The following is a 24,874-nucleotide window of genomic DNA, read 5'->3' on the forward strand; positions in this document are numbered from 1 at the left end:
GATTTGTTTTTACTGTAAATGTTTCTTGCAGTCCATTGAGGGACACAGGAATTCTATTACAGTTGAGTTATGTTGACTACAGCAGGTTGAGACCCTGGCAAACAGAAAAACAGTAAGCCAGTCACCCATAAAAGCCCTCCTCTACCCAGGATGCCTCAGTTTTGTGAGAAACCAATACATGGGGCCGGAGAAAATACAGAGGGCAGGGACCAGTGTCCCGCAATGGACTATATGACAACAAGGTATATATAAAATAGGAATTTTGACTTGCCTGTAAATTCCATATTGTGGAGTACAATACAGGACACAGGAATTCTATTACAATTGGAATGCCCCAGAGCAGCCTGACTGAGGGGGGCAACAGCCATGAACTAGACCAGTGCTTTTCAACCTTTTTACAGTCAAGGCACCCTTTAAAAATGGTCAGTCTCGAGGCACCCCATTCTAAAATGTAAAAAATATTCTGATAGTTTTACATAACACAGCAACAGCAATACACATAGGACACCCAACATAGAAGTGAATACACTTTTGCAAACTGGCACTAAATAGCATTCCAACGTTTCTCTTCTCCAAGTTTTTCTCCATTCAGCTAATGTGACCCCAAAGCTGATGGAGAGGGGCAAGGGAGGGTCAAACAAGGATGCTATGCAAGCAACTGACATCCTTCATATCAACTGATGACACCATTGGTTGTTAGGACTCTAGCAAATAGAATATTCTTATTGTGCACAATGAAAACTTTGTGTAACTAAAAATGCAAGCTTCATCCACACGTTGGCTTGTATACAATATTTGGGTCATTTTTAGGCATTTTGCCAAAGCACCCCTGAAGACACCTCAAGGCACCCTGGTTGAAAAAGGCTGAACTAGACCATAACATTTAAGAGACTATCAAATGTCGGAGATCTCTAAAGGGCTCGTTCACACCATGGTGCAGAGACGTTAATTTTTTTCTGCACACGTTTTGCAAGGGCCCAAAGAAAACAATGGTTCTCTATGTGCCCAGTTCACCCCACAGCGTGTGGATTTTTTCTGCGCAGGAATCTGCAACGTGTATGCAGTTTACTGCACAGGGAGAAGAAAAAAAAAAAAAAGGCATGAAATCAACATTGGTTTGAACAGGACACAACTGAAGCGCATGAAAACTGAGGTCAACGTGAATAAAAACAAACACATTGAAATGTGCATGGAAAGGGATGTGAAACTGAGGTCTCTGCAAGTGAAATTTGCCTGGTGTGACCCCAACAGTCTAAATAAGTAAACAGGCTTTTAGCACCTACCTGCAATGACTGCAGTAGAAGAGGGAGGTTCCTGTGACCATTTTACAGATCTCCTGCCAATAAACTGTTCTGTGCCATGGTGTCAGATGCCATTGCAAATCAATGTGTCAAGAGTCAGTACAAAGAAACAATGTCCCTTGAAGGGCAACCGATTTAAATGCTCCCTGGACATATCTGTGTCCCAAGCAAGCAGCCCAAGTGCTCTCAGCTATAGTAACACAAGTCCCATGCAAGACATAAGTTTAGGTTTATGCAACAAGCCATTACAACTGAAGCACAAGACTCCAGGCATTTGTTCCAATCACTCCATAACCAGATAACCTGTGCTAGTCATGGGAGGGGTTCCATTTAAAAGGGTCCATTGATTCTGACACAGTTTGACAGGATAAGGTCACCATCAAAACACAGTGGAGAGCCACTCCAGTAAATCCAAACTGGGATCTGGAGGAGAGAATTTTACGGTCAGTAAAATCCCAAAAGGTGAGAACACCTCTGTGCTTGTAACCATGGCTAATTGGTGCATCCATGGTGGGAAGAGACCACCGATTTATGAGCTCCCTGTTAGAAGGTTGAGCTCCAATACACTTTTAAGATCAGCCCAGGATCCTTATGGGAGTTTCCAGTCCTCAAAAGGCACAACTCAAACAGCTGGAGTAATGAGTAGGTCTTAGCAGCCGAATGAGATCCAAAGACCCCAAGCCTGAACACCAGACTGATCCTTCAAATGCAGGATATTGCACTAATCAAGTTTGAGAAAACCCCTTGAAAAATCACTAGCGGATAGCACAATGTCAAAACTCTTCAGGAGAGGACAGTAAGGGCTCAGGAGGATCACAGGCAGACTCTACTGCAGATGGTGTCAAGGAACACTTAGAGCCATTAAGGGCAGATTGTTTCAGTACCTTGGCAGAGACAGAAAGCCCAGGAAGGACATGAGGGAGGCCTCAGCCAGCCTCACCTGACAGAACTGCAGGAGATTTGAAGAGGACCCAAAAACTAGTTAGAAGGCTAGCAAAAATTACATTGGAGATGAACAGACATCCAACCTTCTAGGACACTAGCAAAAACTTAAATTGATTGTAATTTTTTAACAAACATCTCTATACTTACCTGCTCTGTGCAATGGAGGTACAGAGCGGACATGAGCCTTTTTTTCAGGTCCCCAGCTGGCGCTCCTGGGCCCTCCCCTGTCCAGTGCCACCATGGGAAGCCGCTTCCCATGGGGGCACTTGTACGTGCTCGCACCCAAGCCCACACTACTGAGTCCATTGACACGAACAGCAAAACTGGGCCCCACCCCCCATCACTGGTTTAGATTGATAGCACTAGGAGCCAATGGCTCCCAGTGCCCCAGCAAAGCCAGCGAGACCCAAAGTGAGGGGAGAGAAGAGCTGCAGACATGCACAGCGCTGGATCAAATGAGGGCTCAGGTAAGTAAAGAGGGGGGGGGGGATGAAACCTCCAAAAAAAACTCACACCCTACACAAACACAACAGACACCACATGCCTATCAAAAGATTTAGACAAAAGCCAAAACAATGACAAAACTGCCTGTGTGGATAGTTAGCACACAGGTTACCACAAAACATTTGTTTTCAAAGAATGAGCTGGGGGTTTTCTAAAAATTGTAATGTTACGTTATGTTGACCTTTTGGATGCAAAGATTTTTGTGGCATTGTCCTTTAAATTGCATTCTTGACTGTCCGTGTTTGTTCAACACAATGCAGAAGATGTATAACTGAATGAGGGTTCTGTAGTCAATAATGGTAATCGCAAGCACTCTTAACTGCCTCTTCTGGCAAAGAGACTACAATTCTGGAGAAACTGTGTTGGTGTGAAGGTATGGCATCCTAGCTGCTAATTTTCAGACGGTTGGTGACAGAAGGGGTATGGAGCTTTATACAGAATGGTTTTATCTATCAGCCATTTTGAGGAATTGACTTTTCTCTATTGTAGACAAGCAACACAGCTAGGTCCCCTTTCTTACTCCAGCTTCTTACCGGATAGCAACAGACTTTTAGGCAATCGTGTCCCTTGTCAACAAATGTTAATGAAGATACCCGATTACTCCCAAGTGCTGCAAATGTTTCTCTAGTTTTAAAAGATTTTGTTCATAGCCATTACAAAAAGACAAATCAAGTCAAATTCAAGAACTTAAATATTTACTTCTGTATTTGCCTGGAATTCAAGCTTCAGTTTTAACATGCATAGAATAGGGTTAACATGTTTGTTGAAGAACCTGATAGTAAATGAGGCTATGGATCTATAAAGCTAGCCTAGAAATTACTGTATTTTGTCTTGGGGCTCTATTAGTTGACCAAGTGGATATCACCACAGCTCTGACTTATAGACCAAGGCAGTAATAGGAAACCAGGGAAAAAAGAAAAAAGTGGCTCCAATTTTCATTTTGTTGACGAAATGACAGCCCGTATACTTACATGATCAGTTATAAACTTGTTCACATCCTGATCCTTTGACAAGAACTCCTTCCAGGTAAGTCCAGATTCTTTCCAGAGTGCACCGGCTTTCTTATGAGACTACAATAGAAAAGAAAAACGTTCATACATTTACAGTCCAACACCAGCCAATCTTCAAAAGTAACCTAATAACAAGACTGACACTCACCATTCCTTTGCACTGCAAACCTAGGATTTCTGCTAGGAGGATGCCAGCCTTTCCATTTGGTATTAAAGGCTTTGTCAGATCTCTAAAAAAAGAAAAAAAAAAAAATCAAAAATATTGAAAATTGAGCAAAAAGGTTATTGGGCAACATGCCTTCAAGATCCATTTGATTTTTACCTAAACAACTCTCCCATAGGAATTCCTCCTTCGATTAAGACTGGACTGATTAGCTCAGCCAAGTAAAGCCATATATGAGGGATGTCTATCTCCATATCTTCTCCCACCTCAAGTACTTCCAACACTCTGTAAATAAGAAAAAGGTGTTATTAGTGAAGACACTTTACAGTTTTAAAAGTGAAAGTGAATCTCATAAAAAAGTAGTACCGACTTAAAAAAAAAACAAAAAAAAAACAACATTTTTACTACCCTAGGTGGATGCAGCATCACTCCGATGTGGCATCTGTCTCCTGTTTGCTAAGTAGTGAGAACTAAGTGATCAAACACCTCTGTTCTCCCCCTCCGCTCTGAGCAGAGCCGTGATGGTCAGTAGCTTGTCTGCAAAGGCCAACAAATGTTTCCCTACTTTGGAAAGAGGGCGTTCCCTCAAGCTGAAGATTTAGTTGGTCTGGGGAACTTGGAAGTCCAAGGTTTACAGACAGACTGGGAGAAAGGCTTGAACTGGGCTTTGGTGGTGAAGGCCTGAATGTAATGAAAAAACTACTTTTGGCCTACTCTAGTGTAAACCCTAGCCGCCTTCTGCTGAAGCGGATGGGTACTCTTTCCCTGAAGTGAAATGATTGCCAAGGGTGGAGTGTCAAAGGGATGCCGTCATTCAGCTGTGAAACAAGCATGAAAAAAGCACCCGCTTTGCATGCCCTTTGAACATTAACCAAAGAGCCTGACAGGAGACTTGTACAGGAAACGAGAAGGGAGACCAACAACCCAAACCATGCAGGCATGTGCTCTAAATACCCTTTAAGGAAGCTACTCTCAGTGTTTTGCTAGCAAAAGGCCCATAAACCACTAATTCTGCTGGCAGATCAGATAAGGATTCTGCAAGAGAAGGTAAAGAAGCACACTTGACTTGTGCAGTCAGATTGAGCAGGCAAGACTTTTATTTGGCCCAAAAACTCCTGCACGATTGTGGAGTAATTCTCTGTGCACAGAGTCGATAAACGGGCCATGCCAGCCAGAGCTAAGGAAGACTTAAAAGATGGTATAGACTCAAGCAGAGGATAAGATGCCAGTATCAGGCCATTCAGGCTGTACACTGAAGGCAGCATCAAAACCCTTAGATTGTTAGCTGGAGACACAGGGTTTGCTCCCCATGTGTCTAGGATCTGACATGTTGCACTGCAAGGTGGAGGCAACATAGCTTATGTCACAACCAATCCAGGTAGTAGCAGGAGAGGGTCAAGCAGCCAGATGCAACTAGGTCACTGCAGACAGCCAAAACCACACTTCAGTCTTTGCCATGGCCATGAACCTGGAGAATGCTCCGGGGTCAACAGTACATACAGGTAGGGAAAGAACCACAAGACAGAGCTAAGTGCCTGAAGGTCACATTCCAGATTAGTCCTGCAATGTCTTATTCAGCGGATATGGGTACAGCCCCCCAAAGCTAGTGCTGAGGAAACATTGAACTGAATAGCTGCATATAGAGACCAAAGAAAAAAACAAAGCATGCTGGGAGAAGTTATACCAGGCAATATTTTTTTTGTTTGCCAGTGTCCAAATCTTCATGTAGACGGCAATATAACCCTGAATTATTTTGCCCCCAATGAATGAGAAATACAACATTCCACATTAATACTGGAAATTGTATGTCACAGAAATAGAACTCCTGATGCTTAACTGATTGGTACTTACCCTTTGTAATACTGTTCTCTAGGTAACGTGCCAGTCTTCACTAGTGTATACAGGAATTGACCCATGTGTTCACGGGCAATAGTGCTCCTCTCCAACGTTGACTCAATGCCATTCCGTACAAAAATGAAAAGCAGTGTGGGGCTATTTAGTTCTTGCACACACTGGACTGCCTCCTGCAGATAGACAAAAATGTGTTAGAGAAAAAAAAAAAAATAACCACAGATGGATAGGCATACATATCTCCATCAATGGGCACCTTACCTTTGTATCATTGATATGTAAAAACTCTTCTATGATTGCTCTAGATTTTTTTTCGAGTTCTTCCTCAGACAAGGCAGGTTTGGAGGAGGCAGCAGTAACAGCCACTGGTGCTGGAGCTTCTCGCTTGACTAAGCAGAAAGACATGACGAATGTGCTTATTGCAACAATCAGGACCAACCAAGGGGAGCATATGCCACACGAGTATCACAAAAAGAAAAGTTCTTAATTAATGCTATACTTACTTTCTCTGCTGCGATCTCGGGGTTCAGTCATACTAGCTACTTTTCGCACGGCTTCTTGTGGAATTTGTGCCCCTCTCTCTCTACTGCGATCATCCGTCTCCTTGCTAAAACTCCTCTTTGTCAGTACAGCCCGGGACCGCTCTGAGCGGTCAGATCTCTCAAAGAGATCGGCTTTGTCGAATCTGTCCCGTCTATCAAATCGTTCTCCTCTATCTTTCTCAGAGCGTTCACGACTTGAACTACCTCTGCAAAAGAAGTCGTTAGATCAGTATATATAGACCACACAGATTTGTAGTAGATATTTACATTTATTCCTTTCAGTGAAGTTTAGAAACATGCTGTTCCTACTGTATCAGTGAAGGGCCTCCAACTGTACGCATTAACCCCACCAGCAGTTATGGGCAACAGTATACATTTGCAATCTGAGTAACACCAAAAATTACCTCACTCGTGGGCTCATGAGTCCTATAGTATTAAAAGAAATCTGAGGGTATGTGGCTTGAAAAACTGGGTGCTGAATGGAAATCGTTGGCCAGCAGCTAACAGCACCATTCTAGGGCTGCAACTAACAATTACCGTATTTATCGGCGTATAACACGCACTTTTTTTCCCCTGAAAATCAGGGGAAAATCGTGGGTGCGTGTTATACGCCGATCCCCCGCCGACTGTAAGCTTTTCGGACGCTCTCAGCGGCTTTTAGCTTTTCTCGGCGGCTTTGAAAATGGCGCCGCCGTTCTCGCCCGCCTTCGGCCATTCTCGGCGGCTCTCGCCCGCCTTCGGCCATTCTCGGCGCCTCTCGCAGTCCCGCGGGAGCCGCCGAAAGCCGCCAAGAACGGTCGCGCCCTTTTCAAAGATGCACAGACTACAGATGGACATGGACAAGGCTGCAATGGGGGGACAAGGCTGCAATGGGGGGACAAGGCTGCAATGGGGGGACAAGGCTGCAATGGGGGGACAAGGCTGCAATGGGGGGACAAGGCTGCAATGGGGGGACAAGGCTGCAATGGGGGGACAAGGCTGCAATGGGGGGACAAGGCTGCAATGGGGGGACAAGGCTGCAATGGGGGGACAAGGCTGCAATGGGGGGACAAGGCTGCAATGGGGGGACAAGGCTGCAATGGGGGGACAAGGCTGCAATGGGGGGACAAGGCTGCAATGGGGGGACAAGGCTGCAATGGGGGGACAAGGCTGCAATGGGGGGACAAGGCTGCAATGGGGGGACAAGGCTGCAATGGGGGGACAAGGCTGCAATGGGGGGACAAGGCTGCAATGGGGGGACAAGGCTGCAATGGGGGGACAAGGCTGCAATGGGGGGACAAGGCTGCAATGGGGGGACAAGGCTGCAATGGGGGGACAAGGCTGCAATGGGGGGACAAGGCTGCAATGGGGGGACAAGGCTGCAATGGGGGGACAAGGCTGCAATGGGGGGACAAGGCTGCAATGGGGGGACAAGGCTGCAATGGGGGGACAAGGCTGCAATGGGGGGACAAGGCTGCAATGGGGGGACAAGGCTGCAATGGGGGGACAAGGCTGCAATGGGGGGACAAGGCTGCAATGGGGGGACAAGGCTGCAATGGGGGGACAAGGCTGCAATGGGGGGACAAGGCTGCAATGGGGGGACAAGGCTGCAATGGGGGGACAAGGCTGCAATGGGGGGACAAGGCTGCAATGGGGGGACAAGGCTGCAATGGGGGGACAAGGCTGCAATGGGGGGACAAGGCTGCAATGGGGGGACAAGGCTGCAATGGGGGGACAAGGCTGCAATGGGGGGACAAGGCTGCAATGGGGGGGACAAGGCTGCAATGGGGGGACAAGGCTGCAATGGGGGGACAAGGCTGCAATGGGGGGACAAGGCTGCAATGGGGGGACAAGGCTGCAATGGGGGGACAAGGCTGCAATGGGGGGACAAGGCTGCAATGGGGGGACAAGGCTGCAATGGGGGGACAAGGCTGCAATGGGGGGACAAGGCTGCAATGGGGGGACAAGGCTGCAATGGGGGGACAAGGCTGCAATGGGGGGACAAGGCTGCAATGGGGGGACAAGGCTGCAATGGGGGGACAAGGCTGCAATGGGGGGACAAGGCTGCAATGGGGGGACAAGGCTGCAATGGGGGGACAAGGCTGCAATGGGGGGACAAGGCTGCAATGGGGGGACAAGGCTGCAATGGGGGGACAAGGCTGCAATGGGGGGACAAGGCTGCAATGGGGGGACAAGGCTGCAATGGGGGGACAAGGCTGCAATGGGGGGACAAGGCTGCAATGGGGGGACAAGGCTGCAATGGGGGGACAAGGCTGCAATGGGGGGACAAGGCTGCAATGGGGGGACAAGGCTGCAATGGGGGGACAAGGCTGCAATGGGGGGACAAGGCTGCAATGGGGGGACAAGGCTGCAATGGGGGGACAAGGCTGCAATGGGGGGACAAGGCTGCAATGGGGGGACAAGGCTGCAATGGGGGGACAAGGCTGCAATGGGGGGACAAGGCTGCAATGGGGGGACAAGGCTGCAATGGGGGGACAAGGCTGCAATGGGGGGACAAGGCTGCAGATGGACACTGATGAGGCTGCATTGATGGGCATTTAAATGTAAGTTTTTTTCCTTAAAATGCCCTCCTAAACTTGGGGTGCGTGTTATACGCCAATACAGTATTTTCATAATCGATTAGTTGGCCGATTATTGTTTCGATTAATCGGTTAATAACATTAAAAAAAAAAAAAGCGTGGTGTATAATTTAGGCAATATGTAAAGTTTTAAAAAAAAAGGCAATTTTTAAATATCTCTATGCAGTGGTAAATATAAAATAACCAACTATATGGTAAGGGAGCAATATTTAATCCCACTCTGAGCATAACAGACAAAAGAAATATACTGTATATACTATTGGAAATAGAAAACTTCTTGGTTAAAGAAATTTTTAGATAGCATGTGGTTTTCGTTCAGAATTGACATTCATTTTAAAAACAGAATGTTAAAAACAAGTGAAAATTCTTTCGTTCAGCAAATGTACAAAGATTTTTCTGAATATTTCCCTCACCCTTTACAAATATGCAGCTGCTGAAAAAAGTATAGATGTGAACTTGTTCCATAGGAAATCATGTAAATATGTAGTGCGTTTCTGCAAAAGGCACCAAAAAAAAACATAGACGTGAACCAGGTCTAAGACATTTAGTAACATAATGGGATATAAAAAAAAAAAAAAAAAAAAAAAAAAAAAAAGCTAAAAATGAGCCCTTTATAGTACAAAAAAATAAAAAATAAAAAAAAGCAGATAATCACTACTGTAAGGGGTTCATTTTTTACTGTAGAACTGTGAAAGTAATACTTACAGTAGCAATTATTTGCCTTTTTGTAATATAGAGGGCTCATTTTAGTTTTTTTTTTTTTTTTTTTTTTAACCCCATTATGTTACTGGCCGATCGGTTATGAAAATAGTAATCGATTAATTTCATAAATCGATTAGCCCTACACAATTCCTTCCACAAATGCAACTCACCATGCTTCCCCTCAGCTCATCATCCCTCCATGGCACAACAAATCATGTAGTTCACACTAATGCACAAATCTTGCCCTGGCACAGCACATCTACATAGGTCACCCTGCAGCTCACCATCTCTTCTCCCCAAGGGATCACATTCCCACCAGCTAGGAGGAACTGCTGGGGACGTGATCAAGTAGAGGAAAACTGGTGACCCTTGGGGATGCAGCCCTCTCTGCAAACCAAACTCTATTCGTCCAGTGTAGCAGCCAGCTTCCCCTGGAAGATCATGCCCTCCAATGCCTCCTGTACTGCCAAAAGCACTGCACCTTGACAAGTTCCCTGCACTCTGTTTCCTACATCTCCGCAAAACAACCAATGCTCTCTGCTGCCTACCACACTTCCTGGACCACTGCATCTCTACAACCTTGACACCTCCTAGGACACAGTTCTTTGCTGCCACTTCCATCCCCACAACCATTGCACTCTGCTGCTTTCCGCAGCTCCTTCGCCACTGCTCTCTACCACATCTGGCAGCTTCATAACCATTGCCTTCTGCACAGAGGATATGCTGAAGGAAGAGGCATCTCAAACACTATGCTCTCTCAAACTGAAAACACAAAGAAACTTGATTGATCATTCCACATTCAATTTCACAGTTGGAGCACACTGAATATAAAACTTAACACAGACATGTGTGAATAGCATAAAATATAAACTCAGTACAGCCAGCAGGTTGAAACACACCCACCAGCATCTTATATTCCAGACCTCAGGAGGTTTCGCATAACATTGTCAATCCAAAAGTCAAGCAATCTAGTTTCATTTTTGAAAGGGTAAACCCTATTTAAATACAAGACCCTTAAAAAAATTTTTTTTTTTAAATGGTGACACTCATATGGTAGTCTGATCTATTATCGTGACCCTCTAATCTGAAGTTGAAACCAGTAAAATTAGCCATGTACAGTCAGGGGTATGACTAAACCTACATACCTAGAAACAGGCCGCCTGGCATCTTGACTGTCTGCAGATGAAGACTGCTGAAGAGCAGAAAACCTATTAAGTGTGCTTGGTCGTCCAGATTCCGGAGCTAAAAAATAAGACCGTCCATGCGAAAAATTACAAAAAAAAAAAAACTAACTCCATTTACAACACCTTAAATAAAAGGGGTAGCTTACTTGACTCAGCAGGCTTTGCTCCAGAGCCTCCACTACTTCCTTTGCCCCAACTTAAACGTCCACCTGGTGCCAACAGTTGATTAGAGTCTATAGCACCAAGCTAAAAAAGGAGAAAGTAAAACCAACATTAATAAAGATTTACAAAATAATAAGTTTGACAAAGAAAGATTTACTATTGTAATAAAACCTGCCAATTACCCACCTTTGTTATTTTAGAGATTCTACTGGTGTCAATTGGACGGCTTCCCTTGGTTATGGGCACAGTGTTCCAACCATCATCCGATTGCGGATTACTTCGTCCACCCGTGGGACGTCCTGGTGGCTCTCGCCTTTTGTCTTGTTGTTTGGACGACATTAGTTGCTGAACTTTGACATGTTCCCGCTGTTTTTCCATTTCAGCTTCTTTATGAATCTGATCTATAGTCTTAGGTCCCTGGTCTGCACGACGAGGCACCCAATTGCACTTGCGGAGGAAGAGAAAGAAAATGATTAAAACACTGCAAGGACTGCCCTAATAGTAAATACATAAATCACAAACCAAAAGTGGTGTCAAAAGTTTGGCAGAGGGGACACTATAAAGTGGTGGCTTACAATTATTTCTTAAAACGTCCATAGTGTTCTTACCATTCTTAGATCAATGACATCCTGAAGCATGAAGCGTATACGAGAAGAGGTTTTTCTTTCTTTGATGATTTTATCCATTTGGTTAAAATACTGATCCATCCGAGGCTGTTAATGGAAAAAGAAAAATAATGTTAACTCCCTTACGATGACCATATGCACATATGTAACCTCACTGAAATGGCTCATCTTGTGTGGGGCACCATATGTGTGCACCTGTATTTGCACTGGTAGAGTTCTGCATATCTTGCTCCTATAACAAGGAGCCGAGCTGTCACCATCAGCTACAGGTCATGTACTAATGATCAGAAGCTGGTAGGGCAAGCTCTCGATCACAAGGCCACTTTGATTTGCCATCACAGAGATGGACAACCCATCCCCATGTTCTTTTTTATCCAACCTTTGACCCTGACCCCTGCCCATTTTAGCGTTATATTATCTTTTTACAAATTAATATAGCAGGGAGAAAAAGGATACAATGTAGCTTGTTTTTTCTCTAATCAATACACATTGTATCCTTTTTCTCCCTGCTATAGAAATTTGTTAAAAAAAATAAAATATAAAGATAAAATAGCAGGGGTCAGGGTCAAAGGCTGGATATATTAAAAAAAAAAAAAAAAAAAATATACAAACCTTGGCTTTGTCAAAGTCCAAGTCTTTCCCAATTGTAGACAGCAATCGGCAAAGACACTCTAAAGACTCCTCATCGTGGTTCTTTAACAGTTTAACTACACAATCGTGCATGATAGCTTCAGTAAGCATTTTCAATTTGAAAAGTTCTCCAATGAATTTAATGTTGCCTAGAGATCTGCGCCTAGCAATATCCTTCGCTGCCACCAGTTCATCATTTAGACGAGTCTTCTCTTCCGGCTGCAGGTAAAAAACAAAAACGCATTTTAGCTTTGAATGTAACAGTAAGGGTATTATGTATATAGATCCTACTGAATTGTACAGTTTTAATGCAAATCTGCACAATTACCATTGTAGCAGCATCTAATTCCTTCTGCTTCTTTTCAAAAACTTCGTCGTCGTCCTTGTCTTTTTCAAACTCCTTCTGGCAGCGGTTAAGTAGCAGCTTGCGGAAGTTCACAGTCACTCCTGGCTTGTCTGTAGTTGGGACTTTCAGCTAAGCAAGGAAAAAAAAAAAAAAAAATTGTCAGTCCGGAATCATGCAGTAAAACAATGCTCTACATTTCTGTTCTAAAGAATGCAAACGTTTTCATATCTCAACATCCCTACGAAATATCACATTATTGAAGGGATCATTCCAGCTTCAACTAGGTTTTCAGTCAAAATGACCACTGTGAAGCATGTTGTAAAGTAACTAAAGCTTTGAAAGGAGAAGTTCACCTTTTTTAAAAAAATAATAAAATGCACTTTTTTTGCAAAAATAAGTGCATTTAATATTTTTTCCTGCACGAGCCTAGAACACATTGCACACGTTATCGCTGGTGCAGTGTCAAGCTTCTATAGACAAGCCCTCCAGCTATTACCTCCAGAGGGGATGTCAGTTTAAAAGTTGCCAGGCTTGTGAATGAACTACAAGGGCACTCACCAGCCCACGCGTAGTCTATTCAGAACTATATGCAGTCTGCCACGATGGCATTTAGTTCATTAATTTACAGGCAACTGAATTAATGATGTGGCAGTGAGGGCAGAGCCCTGCACGGCCACACAGCTTTAGAATTATGACAGTAGGTACAGGGAGAGGATGATACCCCACCTGCTGTTATGGGGCGTTAACATGTTCTAAAAGGTGAAATCCTTATGACCCCTTTCACACTGGAGGCGTTTTAGCACTAAAAATAGCGCCTGTACAGCATCTCTTAATGCTCCCGCGTGAAAGCACGAGTAATTTCACACTGGGGCGCTGCGCTGGCAGGACTTTAGGAAAAGTCCTGCAAGCAACATCTTTGGGGCGCTTTAGGAGCGCTGTATACACCACTCCTAAAGCTCCCCTGCCCATTGAAATCAATGGGCAGTGCCTGCAAAAAACCTCGGCAGTGGTGCTTTTAACGCTTTATTCGGCAGCTAGTGGGGGTTAAAATCACCCCGCTAGCAGCCGAAAAGCGCCTTTAAAACTACGGTAAAGTGCCACTAAAATTAGAGGCGCTTTACCGTAAGCCAAGCGTGAAAGGGCCCTTAAGGAAATGTCCTAAACCAACAATCCAAGAATAAGCTATAAAAAAAAAATGTAGTAAAGTGATGTTTTATTTTTAAATAAAGCGAGCCTTTACAAACATGTTATACTTACCTCCTCTGTGCAGTTGGTTTTGCACAGAGCAGCCCAGATCCTCCTCTTCTCAGGTCCCTCTTTGCTGCTCCTGTCCCTGCCTCCCTTGAGTGCCCCTCAGCCAGCAGCTTGTTACAGGTTGTCATGAAGGATGAACTCCGGCGTGTTCGCACAGCCCACGTGCAGAGCCCGCCAGGAAGTCGGCACTGCGCTAATCACAGGCAGTGAACCATTGTCCCGATGAGCGGCTGCAGAGATCAGGAAATATCTCACTACCTGTAATTAGCGCAGCGCCAGCTTCCTGGCGGGCTCTGCACGTGGGCTGTGTGAACACGCCGGAGCTCATCCTTAATTGTCACCCAAGCTGAATCAGAGCTCCTTGTATCCATTCAGACAGGGAGCCCAGACCTGGCCCCAACCCCCCTCTCCCCTGAATGGCTGACTGACCGACAGCCGCGGGAGCCAATAGCGCCCCTGCTCTGTCTCAGTCAATCAGGAGGAGTGTACTGGATGGCTGAGGGGGATCATGGACTTTGCTGGAGAGAGAAGGTCAGGTAGGTAAGTTGGGGGGGAGCTGCTACACATGTTTTTTTTTTTTTTTTTTTTTATCTTTATGCATAGGATGCTTAAAGATAAAAAACCTTCTGCCTTTACAACTCCTTTAATTTAATTTTCAATTTACTAGAACTTGCGCTGTCTGGGGTGAGCAAAGAACAGGGTATCTTGATCACACTGTACAGGACACAGGCTGAATCATAGGCTGCTACCCTAAGGTAACTGGACACTGGCAAAGTTTTTTGGGAAATCCTAAGAGTTGGAGGACGTCTGTTATAGTTTGCCTTTTTATGGGCGACAGATGTCCCAGACCCGTGGGCTCAATCAGTGGTCTCAAAAGGTGTACAAAAAAAAAAAAAAAAAAAAAAAAAACTTTACCCCAACATTTTCTTCTTGTCTCAAACCAACTTAATCTTCTCCAGGACAGTCAGATCTGCAGACAGCCCTGAACCATTTCTTAGTCCAAGGGCAATATTCCCTACGCACACATTTAAGAAACTGGCTATTCATTAAAGTGGTGTTCCACCGAGAAATCAAAAAAACATTTGGAAAAAAAAATATTTTTTTTTTTTTACTCACCTCTAAATGGCTGTTGCTAGGGGGTCCCTCGTAGTCTGCCACCTTCAGTGCCTGGGCTGGTGACATCACTTCCCCTGGGCGCAGGAAGGGCTCAGCTCTGCCCCCTCCCTCTTGTCAATCTGGGACACATTACAGGTCCCAGATGACTGAGCTGGCAATCACGGGCCGTGGGCCGCTCGCGCATGTGCAGTGGGCGCCCGGCTGTGAAGCCACAGCCGGGCGCCCACAGTTGCAATGCTGGCGCCGCCGAATGGAGGGGGAGAGGAGCGGGGCTTCTGTCCCCCGCATCGCTAGACCCTGGGACAGGTAAGTGTCCGATTATTAAAAGTCAGCAGCTGCGGTATTTGTAGCTGCTGACTTTTTTTTTTTTTTTTTTTTTTTTAATGGGAACTCCTCTTGAATGCTGGGTGCTGTATGACAATAGGCTGGAAACCGTGGATGATCAAAGTGAAGAAAATTTTCATCACTGATGACATGTTCGTCACTCATTAACTAACTCACTAACCATTTCTTGTCCCAGGAAGTTGTCATTCCAGTTCCTCTGGAGGAAAAAAATTCTTTCAATCCTGTTTACTGTGCCAAAACCCAACAAGGGTATTCGTTCTATGCTGGATCTAAAAGCCCTAAACAAGTACCTTCATGTCCCAAAGTTTGGCATGGAATGTGCCCCTCAGACAGGAAAATACTTATGTAGATAAGCATCTTGGCGGTCTACCAATCACCACTTAACCTCTTCATCATCATCAGCGCTTCCTGCGTTTTCTAGTAGGAGATAAACAGGAAGAGGAAGCTCTGCAACTCCAGAGGAACAGTAAACAAAGGTGCTCTGGTTTGTAACTCCTGCAAAACCAACCCCAGATAACATTCCAACAAAGCCAGCAAAATGGTAGAAAGCGCAGGGTAAAGGCCAATTAATATACAAAACGTGGGTAAAAATCAGCCAAGCAACTCCTTGGCTGGTTTTCATACACTTTTTGTACATTAATAAATGTACTTTTACATTTCGGATTCTGAGATGTTGCCGACTTTTTCTGAAGGATTCTTCTACTCTTATCTGCAAACATCCAAAGGACTATTCAGATGCTTAAAGCCTTGTGTTGGGTAATCAAGTTTCATAAGTCTGCTCTCCAATTTCTCGTCTAGAATACTCAGACCTCATTATGGACACAGCCCAGGCAAAAAAAGTCTTTCATTAAAACAATATTCTCTAAGAGCTCATGCTTTAATCATAAGATCAAAGAGACAGCCCTCAGCAAGATTCTCTACTAGAGTTTTGGCTTACATGGTAGTTTCATTTGAGGCTGTTCCCGTTAATGCCATTCAAGGGCCCTCCAACTCAAGCTCTGAATCAATGAATCCACCATCAGGGTCACCCAATCTGGGTACATTCAGACATTGCCACAGCTGAGGCCTTTATCAACCACCAAGGGGGTACCAGGAAACCTCAATGGAATTAAGCCTGATCACCTTATGGAGGTGATGGTGGAAAAATACTGTCTAGCCCCCTTCAGCTGTCCCTATCCCAGGAGTAGACTATTGGAAGGTGAACTACCTCACTGTCTCCAACAGGACCAGGGAGGATAGGCCATTCATCTCAACATCTTCAATCTCCCGAGTGAGTCAGAAGGGACTCCTCTCTAATGTGTTCAGAACCCCTGGCGTTTCATTGAGAAAGAGTGCATCAAAAAGGCAAAACGGTTCTGGTGTGCTTTCTATTAAAAAAAAAAAAACATAACTCTTATTACTCAGGTTCCTGAGTGCACACTGTATGGAATGCGTTACACAAAAAACTTTGAGAAAACATTTCATTTTAAGGCTCGGAATATCAGTAAACACATCTTTTGGTAATTTTTAACCTTTTCCTAAATAAATGTGTATCAGATTGTGTCCAGCCCATATTCCACAAGAAAGACTCACCCCCATAAGGCAGCGGCACATATTGGCATACGCTACAGAAAAGTTTGGCTCAGAGATGGCTTTCTCAAATATCAAGTCGATTACACCCTTTAGTCGGTCCTCGGTATCTATGGCTAAATCAGTAACTTGCTTCATAAGTTGTTGAAACATCTGCGGTGTCAGCTTGTTGAGAATACTGCGCACTCTGCGGAACAATTCCTACAAAAAAAAAAGAAGACCATTAGCACTGCTGTGTGCAATACTGAACAAGACAGGCATTTAAAAACACACAATATCTGCATATAACAACTTCCTTGAAACAAACCTTGCAAAAGCTTAAGCTCAGCAAAGAAACCTATAGATTTAATGCATAAAACTAATTTTATTTAAGAGTTACAGTATGTTTCCAAAAACAACAATTTTACCTTTACAAAAGTGCTTAAAATACAGCCAATCTTAAATGGCTCCAAAGAGACTAACACCAACTCACCTGTGTCTTCAGAGATTCGGCATCATCTTCATCACCTGCTCTTTTATTCAGTGGTTTCCACGCTTTTTCAGCTTTATTCAGCTGAACATTCTCATTTAATGACACAGCTGCAATAATTTTCCGAGGCTCCTTTCGTGGTCCCTGTTGAGATCGTCGAGGACCCATTCCAGCTGGCTGCAGAACAAAAAATGTAAGGGTTCAGGTACTTTACAACAAAGCTGTTCAGAACAAACGGTGCAGTATAAAAAAAATGCACACTCCATGCTAGCTTGATACGGAAATGCATTGAACAGCATTGCTACCAAGATGCTAGTTGACATTGTATTATAGTTGAAATTATATTCTGAAATAAAATCAAGCATCAGAAGAAGCAGAAAGTCACCAAGTTTTATCTAAACCACGAAACAAAAATGAACAAAAAAGCCACTTACTGGTCCACGATTGCCCATAGTAGGCTTGCCAAGATTGGCAAAATGTGGGGTGAAGTCTGGCCCACAGTTCATGCCAGTCAATCTTGTTGGATCCAGAGGTCTAAGGGGAGTATGGTTGGCCTTTTGAAAACACAACAAATATGATTAGAAAGAGATGACAACTTCTATCTCAAATTAGGATATTTAAAAAAAAAAAAAAATACCCACCTTATCCAGCACTACATCCGTAATCTGAGGGAGGCCTTCTGGTTTTTGCATACTGGCCACAATAAACTGAAAGCCAAGCAAAAACTCCCGGTCATAGCTTTTCTTATCTTCAGGGCTTAATGGCTTCCATTGTTCTGTAGGAATAATACATGAAGTCAGAATCTAACCATTCACATCTGTTGGACTACTAAAAATGATAGGCCTAGTTAGCTCAACTTTTTTTTTTTTTTTTTTAAACTTACCTTAAAATCTATTGCTTGGGGGCTATTCAGGGACACCAGAATTCAGAAACAGTCAGGTCGTACAACCAGTGACACCGGCAAAAATTGCCAGCCCCTGAATAACCCCTTTTTTACCCAGGTCGTCTTAAGTTTTGTGGAAAATTAGGACCAAGGGTAAAAGCAAAAACAGAGGAGTTGGACCTGCATTCCTAAATGGACTCCAAGAAATAGATTTCACGGCATCTATAGAACATTTACCCCCCCCCCCCCCTTCTCATCTACTGCGTGGTCAAGAATTCATATCGGGGGCAACCATTACATTCCCAACCTTTAGCAATCTGTGAAAGAAGGTTCTATAATAAAAATGAGTTTGCCTGGCCAGGCAGCTAATCACACACACTAATGAATGTAAGAATCATCACCTCTTAAATATCCCATAAGAATAAAACCCAGGACTGGTAGATAACTAAAGTACCAACCCTAAAGTTGGCCCAAATGAAAAAGAAAGTAGAGTACATGAGAAGTACCCCTAGTAAGACAGGCTGGAATCATTGAAATACCACAATCCCAGACTGGTGCAAGGGAACATCAAAACAAGAGTGTTGTCAAAAATCACCCACATTAACACCCGGAGGGGTTTCTGGGACCGGACAGTCTCTGCAGGACCTGCCTACCCCAGAGCATAGAACGTGCTTCTAAGAATCTCCTGATAACCTCCAGTCTAGAAGAGCATCCAAAGTTTTGGAGCAGGGGAAAGGAACCTGAGCCACACTGCCAAATACATTCACCCGACTAAGGTCAGGACTGAGGTAGGGATCTGGAGAAAATTCCTCAAAAAGCGACAGATCAGTAAGGATCCATTTCCAGGTCTTACGAAGGCCTCCAGATGTACTCTATCCTTAACAGCAGGAGCGCACACATAAGCTGCTTGCTGACAATCCAGTGCACAAGCCACTCCTTTTGGTGGAGAGATCTCAGCTTGAAGAGATCCAGATGCTGATGTACTGTCTCCAATGCAGACTGTGCATTTAAGAGTAATACTCTCAAAAGTTGTCCAGCATAGGGACCAGGCTACTTGTGTTGTCAGCACTCCCAAACTCTCAGGAGTTAGGGGAAGCTCCTGCAATGACTAGGTGATGGTCTGATGGCATCCAAATCGGGAAACAGCTAACAGTGGGGCCCCCAAAGGATGTGGAGTACCCTCAGGGAAACAGCCGCCCCATTCACCCAAAGAGACTATTGGTTCATGCCAGCTGTGCTCAGCACAGCGGTCTATAACAGAGCAGAGCACTCAAATATAAACAAGCCCCCCTAGACTAGTCACAAACACCTATCTATTCAATTATATTCTACATGGCTTCCAAGGCAAAGCAGATAAGAGGCAGTCTTAGTGTTTATATCCCTATATTATATTTTATTACACTGCTGAGCTTCTGCCCCAAACTCTGTCCAAAGTGGCAAAATAAAATTATTTACACAACACTACTATGATAATCATCCACTAGGTTACTAGATGAAAACATGCACTACAATCCAAGCATCAGATTGTACAAAAATATTTGAAAAGGTCTAAAACTTGCTTCAGATACCAAAATATCATGGAATGACAAGTTGGCAAAAGGTGCCAATGACTTACCCGCTTTGTATTTATACTTATGATCCCCTGGCTTAATATTTTCAGCATCTAGCTTATCCTCCTTTTCCTCCCACGTCTCGTCCTGCTCTTCTGCTGGGACATTAGGGGTCTGCTCAGGTTCTGGTGCTGCAGGAGGTGGGATAGCAGCAGATTCTGGTGCTTCACTGGAGCCATCTCTAGCCTACAGGAGGTAAATAAAATGGAAACGTCATACTACACTAACAATTTTCAAGAAAACTATCCTACCCTTATGTTTTAGCCACTTCACGCCCAAAGACATCATATGGACTTCTCTGAATGATGCAGATTCCCTCCTGCACTGTAATAATTATAGCTGCAGTTCAGCCCCCCCCCCCCCCCCCCAGGGCTGCATTATGTAAAATGAAGGAAACTCATAGGCAAATACAAGCTGGGGTGACACAAATATCTACCACACAATCTAAAGGTGCTGTAAAATCTCAGGCAACAAGAAGCATCACACTTTGAGGATAATCCAATGTATGCTTCAAACATTCCAGAGGAAAAAAAAACACGGGGCACACAATGTTTTATATTTATGAGACTATAATAAAGTGTGTGTGGTTGGGGAATTTTTTTAGGCTTTACTCTCGGTTTTTACCTGGAGATCTGGCCAGTAATACACCCCCTGCATTAGAGCACCTAAAATTTTACATCAATAAAAGCTGATCATTGTAAGGATCCCTGTCGCTGTTTAATGGTTTGTCTCAACCCCCTAACTGCTACATCTGCAGGGTAGCTTGTTCTGTTGAAAAACAGACTGACCAGATCAGGTAAAAATAAGGGAAAGCCTAATAAAGTAAACGAAGCCACCACACATCTATAAATTGGTAAGCTGCAAAATATTTTTTGCTGGTTTTGCAAGGTTTACCTATGGGTTTAATACCACTAGACAAGAAAGATGGTTTCCTACTGCTTAAACTGTCAGTCCATCCAGAACTGATATTTCAGTTCTTGGTAGCTGCTGGTTTGTGGAAGCAATGTATCGTATTGAACATAACCTAATTAATACGGTTTGGGACACACACTGTAAAAAAAAAAAAAAAACTTGCAATTTCCTTATGAGGCTTATTCTTGTATTACAATAAACAATCACTCACCTCTTTAAATGCGTCCAACAGATCCCCAACTGCATCTTTCTTATTTAAATCTTTTATTTTTCTTTTCTTTTTTGGTACCGACATGGCAACTGTGGGAGAGAGGTGAAAAGTTACCTAACAAAACAGCCACCAACCTAAAGAATGCACCTCTGAAGAAACACTAAGGGAAAAAAAAAAAAAAAACAAGTTTTTTTTGTCTACTCGAAGATACAAAATAGAATGCACTTTACAGAGCCAACCTCACAGGAAACTACTAGCAGGCACAGCATAAAAAAAGGATTATAAGTAAACATAGCACACATCTTTTGCATACATACCTTGGGAGTTAATTGGAATTTTGATTTATTGCTTCCCACAAGAGTGGTACTTGTTAATGCACACTTAACGATTGGCGTTTGACCATACAAAAGCACTGTCTTTTTTAAACTGTACTCATGTGTAAAAAATAAATCTTGCATGAAAGCATACACCACAAGATGTCCACTATTTTGTCATAAAAAGACTCTTCTTCCATGCCCCTTTATAAACTAAATTAGTTTACTTTAACTGGCCCTGTCTGTGGTTTTGCACCAAACATCACACCCCCCCTTCCAATGAAAACACCCTCATCGACCACCCAATCAGGAAAGTGGTACTGAAGCAACTTTTTGCTAAGGTTTAAAGCAGGCATCTTGTGGTGTTGGTTCTTAAGCAGGTTCTTAAGCAGTACTGTCAAGTTTACAATGAAGCAGAGCTTCACTCAACCAGTGGTCAACTAGGTGCAAAAAAACAAACAAAAAACAAACAAAAGACAAACAAAAGACAAAAGACTGGCCTCAGGGGTGCCTTTAACATCAGTCACTTCACTGGGTATATGTAAGGGCCCTTTCACACTGGGACTATTAATAGCGCCTGCAAACCGACCCAAAAGTGCCGCTGCTTTGCCTCCAGTGTGAAAGCCCCGAGGGCTTTCACAGAGGCGCTTTGCGGTGGTTTTTAACCCTTTCTCGGCCGCTAGCGGGGGTAAAACTGCCCCGCTAGCAGCCGAATACCGACAATAAAGCGCCGCTTTACCGCCGATGCCGCCCCCCGCGTGAAAGGGCACTAAGGGTTTACAACCCCTTTAAATCTTTCAACAGATCTGGTTTTACCTGGCACAGGGACATCTGAGCTTTGTTTTGGAGCTTGGACAGGAGTTTGCTCTGACTCCGCAGGAGGCTCCTTCCCAGTATCTTCCTCTTGTGGTACAGGATCAACAACAGCTACCTTCTGCTCCTCAGGCTCAGCAATAGGGCTCACATGAGTTTCCTGCTCAGTTTCATGTGCATCAAGTTCTTTAAGTGCAGGGCTTCCTTCACCATTTGTTAGTAGCTCTTCTGGCTGAGCAATGGGGGAATCAATCGTGGGTTCAGAATGGCAAACCGGTGGTGGCTCCAACTGTGCAGGTGGCACAGAAACTTCTTCAGAGATGCCATTCGTTTGAACTTCAGTTGTAGACAAAGTGCCCTCAATGGAATCTGTTTCCTCTACAGGCTCTGGAGCAGGTTCCTTTGTTTCATCAAGGCAAGGCTCAGGTGAACTTTGGGTTGGGGGAGCCTGTACGTGATACTCTGATTCTGGAGCTACTAAAGAGGAATCCTGTTGTAAAGCAGCATCCTGTGAAACAGACACATCAGATAGCGAAGATAGATCAGACTCCTCAGGAGGCTGTACAACAGAAGCTTCTGGCAGAGGGTCTGCTTGTTTGACAGCTGTCTCTGTAATGGTAATTTCCATTAGGACTGGATTCTCTAAAATAGATGCAAGAACCTCTGGCTGTATTTCTTCCTGAGATGAAGGATTTTCCATCAAGGGCACTTCCTGTGTAATGAGAGGCGCCAACAAAGGTACCTCAGGTGTAGTGTTATCAAGAATCAAGTCTTGTTCACAAACCGTGTTCATTTCGGTTTCTATAGGAGGAGAGGAGGAGGGGCTCTCAGAAGTCTTAGTGAGCACTTGTGTGTTCTTTGAGCTGTCATCTGGAAAGTAAGATCGGAAATTAAAGCCAAAACTACTACAGAAACACTTTCTTTACCAAGCAGCGCACACCCCACCTAATAGAAGATATATCCATCATCTACATAGCAGTAATAGTTTACTGTGAATGCATTATCTGGAAATCTAGTTCACGAACCTAATGGTGGACAAGTATATTTATTTAGTAAAGATTATACTGATCTAAAGCTGAACTGGAAGTGGTTAACTGTGTCCTTTGTGCGGCGAAATAAGCAGGCAACGCAAGTTCAAACACTGCATCAGACATTCACAAAGGTCAGGCCATGTTCCTGATATTTGTAAAAAGCCTTACTTTTAGAATAACTAACTATGCCAGGATGTAAATGTAAGGACCCAATTCAACTCTGAAATAGTCTCTTGAAAAGAAGTAGAGTAGCATGGTCCAATGTGGGAGAAAAATTTGCAAACCTAATTTTATTTGAAGAAAAAAAAAAATGTTCTCTCTCGTACGGAATGAATGCAAAATGCATGCATATCCTGAACAGAACTTTTTTCAAAACAGAAATAATGCGATCATTCAAAAGTGACCAATTAGTAGCTAAACCTCAATCCACACACTTCTCTCAGGGGCTGCCATACCCAAGAATTAAAATCCCAAAGCAAAAAACTTGCATGCTTCTCACCTGGACGCACTACAATAGGCACATGGACGCTCTCGCCATTCGCCTGCACTTCGGAGCCTCCAGTTACAGACTAAAAAAGGGAAAGAGACATGGTTTAGATTGTTTAATAGGAATATATGTAAAAACGACAACTGTACATCTGAATACAAACAATATTTTTATTGCAACTACAGAATAACCTATAAAACCTAAATAGCTACTATGCAACCAAGTCCTTACAGTCAATGGTCCTTTCAAAGCTCCTTTTACAACTACAAGTTATTTTGCTAAGCAAACTAAACTATAAAAACTTGGTCCGGAATCCACAGGGTATTTCTGTAAAACGAGGCTGCCAAGCAATTATCTGAAAAAACATTGTGTAGGCCTCAAAGGATAGTGCATTTTTAATATGCAGGGCCATATTGTTTCATTCAGTTACTGTGCCCACAAACTTTATTTTCCAGATTTACTAGACCACTTGATTTTTAGTCCAAATATATGCGGATGTCATTTATTCTTATTCATAACATTCTTTCTAGAATAGCTGCTGTTTATTTGCCCAACTCTACAACTAAATGCCACAACATTTGGTGCATTTGTTTAGAATTCAGTTTTAGGATGGCAGAGGTGGATTTTCATCACTTACTAGGTTTTATTGGTCCCAGAAGCCCCAGTGGCAAAGCTCTTCTTTATGGTCCCGACCCCAAGGCATAACAGTGTAATACTTTATGTGACCTGTATTCCTTACATGCATAACATCCATATTTGGTTCCTGGGTGAGCATATCATAGTACCAAAAGAATCCATGAAAGATGCAAGATGCCAACACATGGATTTACCTCTAACAGAAATCAATCAAGAACAATGTACTAATGGAAAAGCTGTCCTACAAAAACAGAAAACATTTACAATCCTAATCAAAAAGGTTACAACATAGTGAGAAAGTGCTTTACCTGAGGAGGTGTTGGCGTTGATGAAGTTCTTCCTCCAGACAAGATTTCCTCAGTGATATCTTTACCACCTTGGTTTGGATCTCTGATCCTTATCTAATGAATGAACACCAGAAATCAGGCTACATAAGTAGACTGTCGAGTATTCTATTTAAGGTGGCCATAATTAGGCAGATGATTCACAAAAAATGCTGAGACTTCTGCACATATTTCAACCCATGTTACACCTTGTGACTAAGATCATGTAGCGTTTTTACATGCTTAAAACCTTCTATGCATTATGTGCATAAAAATGGGGCAGACTTTTAGGTCTCCTGCACACTGCTGCCCAAAAACAATGTTTTCAGGCATACAGCTGGCTGTTTTTTTTACTG

The 24,874-nt window shown here is 43.6% G+C and overlaps 1 protein-coding gene across 5 annotated transcripts in view; it reads right to left on the reverse strand.

Annotated features, from left to right (window-relative positions):
• Window positions 1-24,874, reverse strand: part of EIF4G1 (eukaryotic translation initiation factor 4 gamma 1) — a 92,113-nt gene that overhangs the window by 6,511 nt on the left and 60,728 nt on the right. For all 5 annotated transcript variants that reach the window (XM_073626616.1, XM_073626615.1, XM_073626614.1 and 2 more), the window contains 21 exons: window positions 24,504-24,596; window positions 23,572-23,641; window positions 22,045-22,911; window positions 20,915-21,003; window positions 19,797-19,977; window positions 17,940-18,073; window positions 17,733-17,852; window positions 17,302-17,475; window positions 16,833-17,030; window positions 12,528-12,674; window positions 12,182-12,418; window positions 11,552-11,656; window positions 11,130-11,390; window positions 10,928-11,027; window positions 10,743-10,839; window positions 6,278-6,522; window positions 6,036-6,163; window positions 5,775-5,947; window positions 4,083-4,208; window positions 3,909-3,990; window positions 3,722-3,820 (listed from right to left, as the gene is read on the reverse strand). In XM_073626616.1, the coding sequence (XP_073482717.1) occupies window positions 3,722-3,820; window positions 3,909-3,990; window positions 4,083-4,208; window positions 5,775-5,947; window positions 6,036-6,163; window positions 6,278-6,522; window positions 10,743-10,839; window positions 10,928-11,027; window positions 11,130-11,390; window positions 11,552-11,656; window positions 12,182-12,418; window positions 12,528-12,674; window positions 16,833-17,030; window positions 17,302-17,475; window positions 17,733-17,852; window positions 17,940-18,073; window positions 19,797-19,977; window positions 20,915-21,003; window positions 22,045-22,911; window positions 23,572-23,641; window positions 24,504-24,596 (3,726 nt within the window). The remainder of the gene's footprint in view (window positions 1-3,721; window positions 3,821-3,908; window positions 3,991-4,082; window positions 4,209-5,774; window positions 5,948-6,035; window positions 6,164-6,277; window positions 6,523-10,742; window positions 10,840-10,927; window positions 11,028-11,129; window positions 11,391-11,551; window positions 11,657-12,181; window positions 12,419-12,527; window positions 12,675-16,832; window positions 17,031-17,301; window positions 17,476-17,732; window positions 17,853-17,939; window positions 18,074-19,796; window positions 19,978-20,914; window positions 21,004-22,044; window positions 22,912-23,571; window positions 23,642-24,503; window positions 24,597-24,874) is intronic.

Source organism: Aquarana catesbeiana, linkage group LG04, assembly GCF_042186555.1.
Source record: "Aquarana catesbeiana isolate 2022-GZ linkage group LG04, ASM4218655v1, whole genome shotgun sequence".
Classification (NCBI taxonomy): Eukaryota; Metazoa; Chordata; class Amphibia; order Anura; family Ranidae; genus Aquarana; species Aquarana catesbeiana.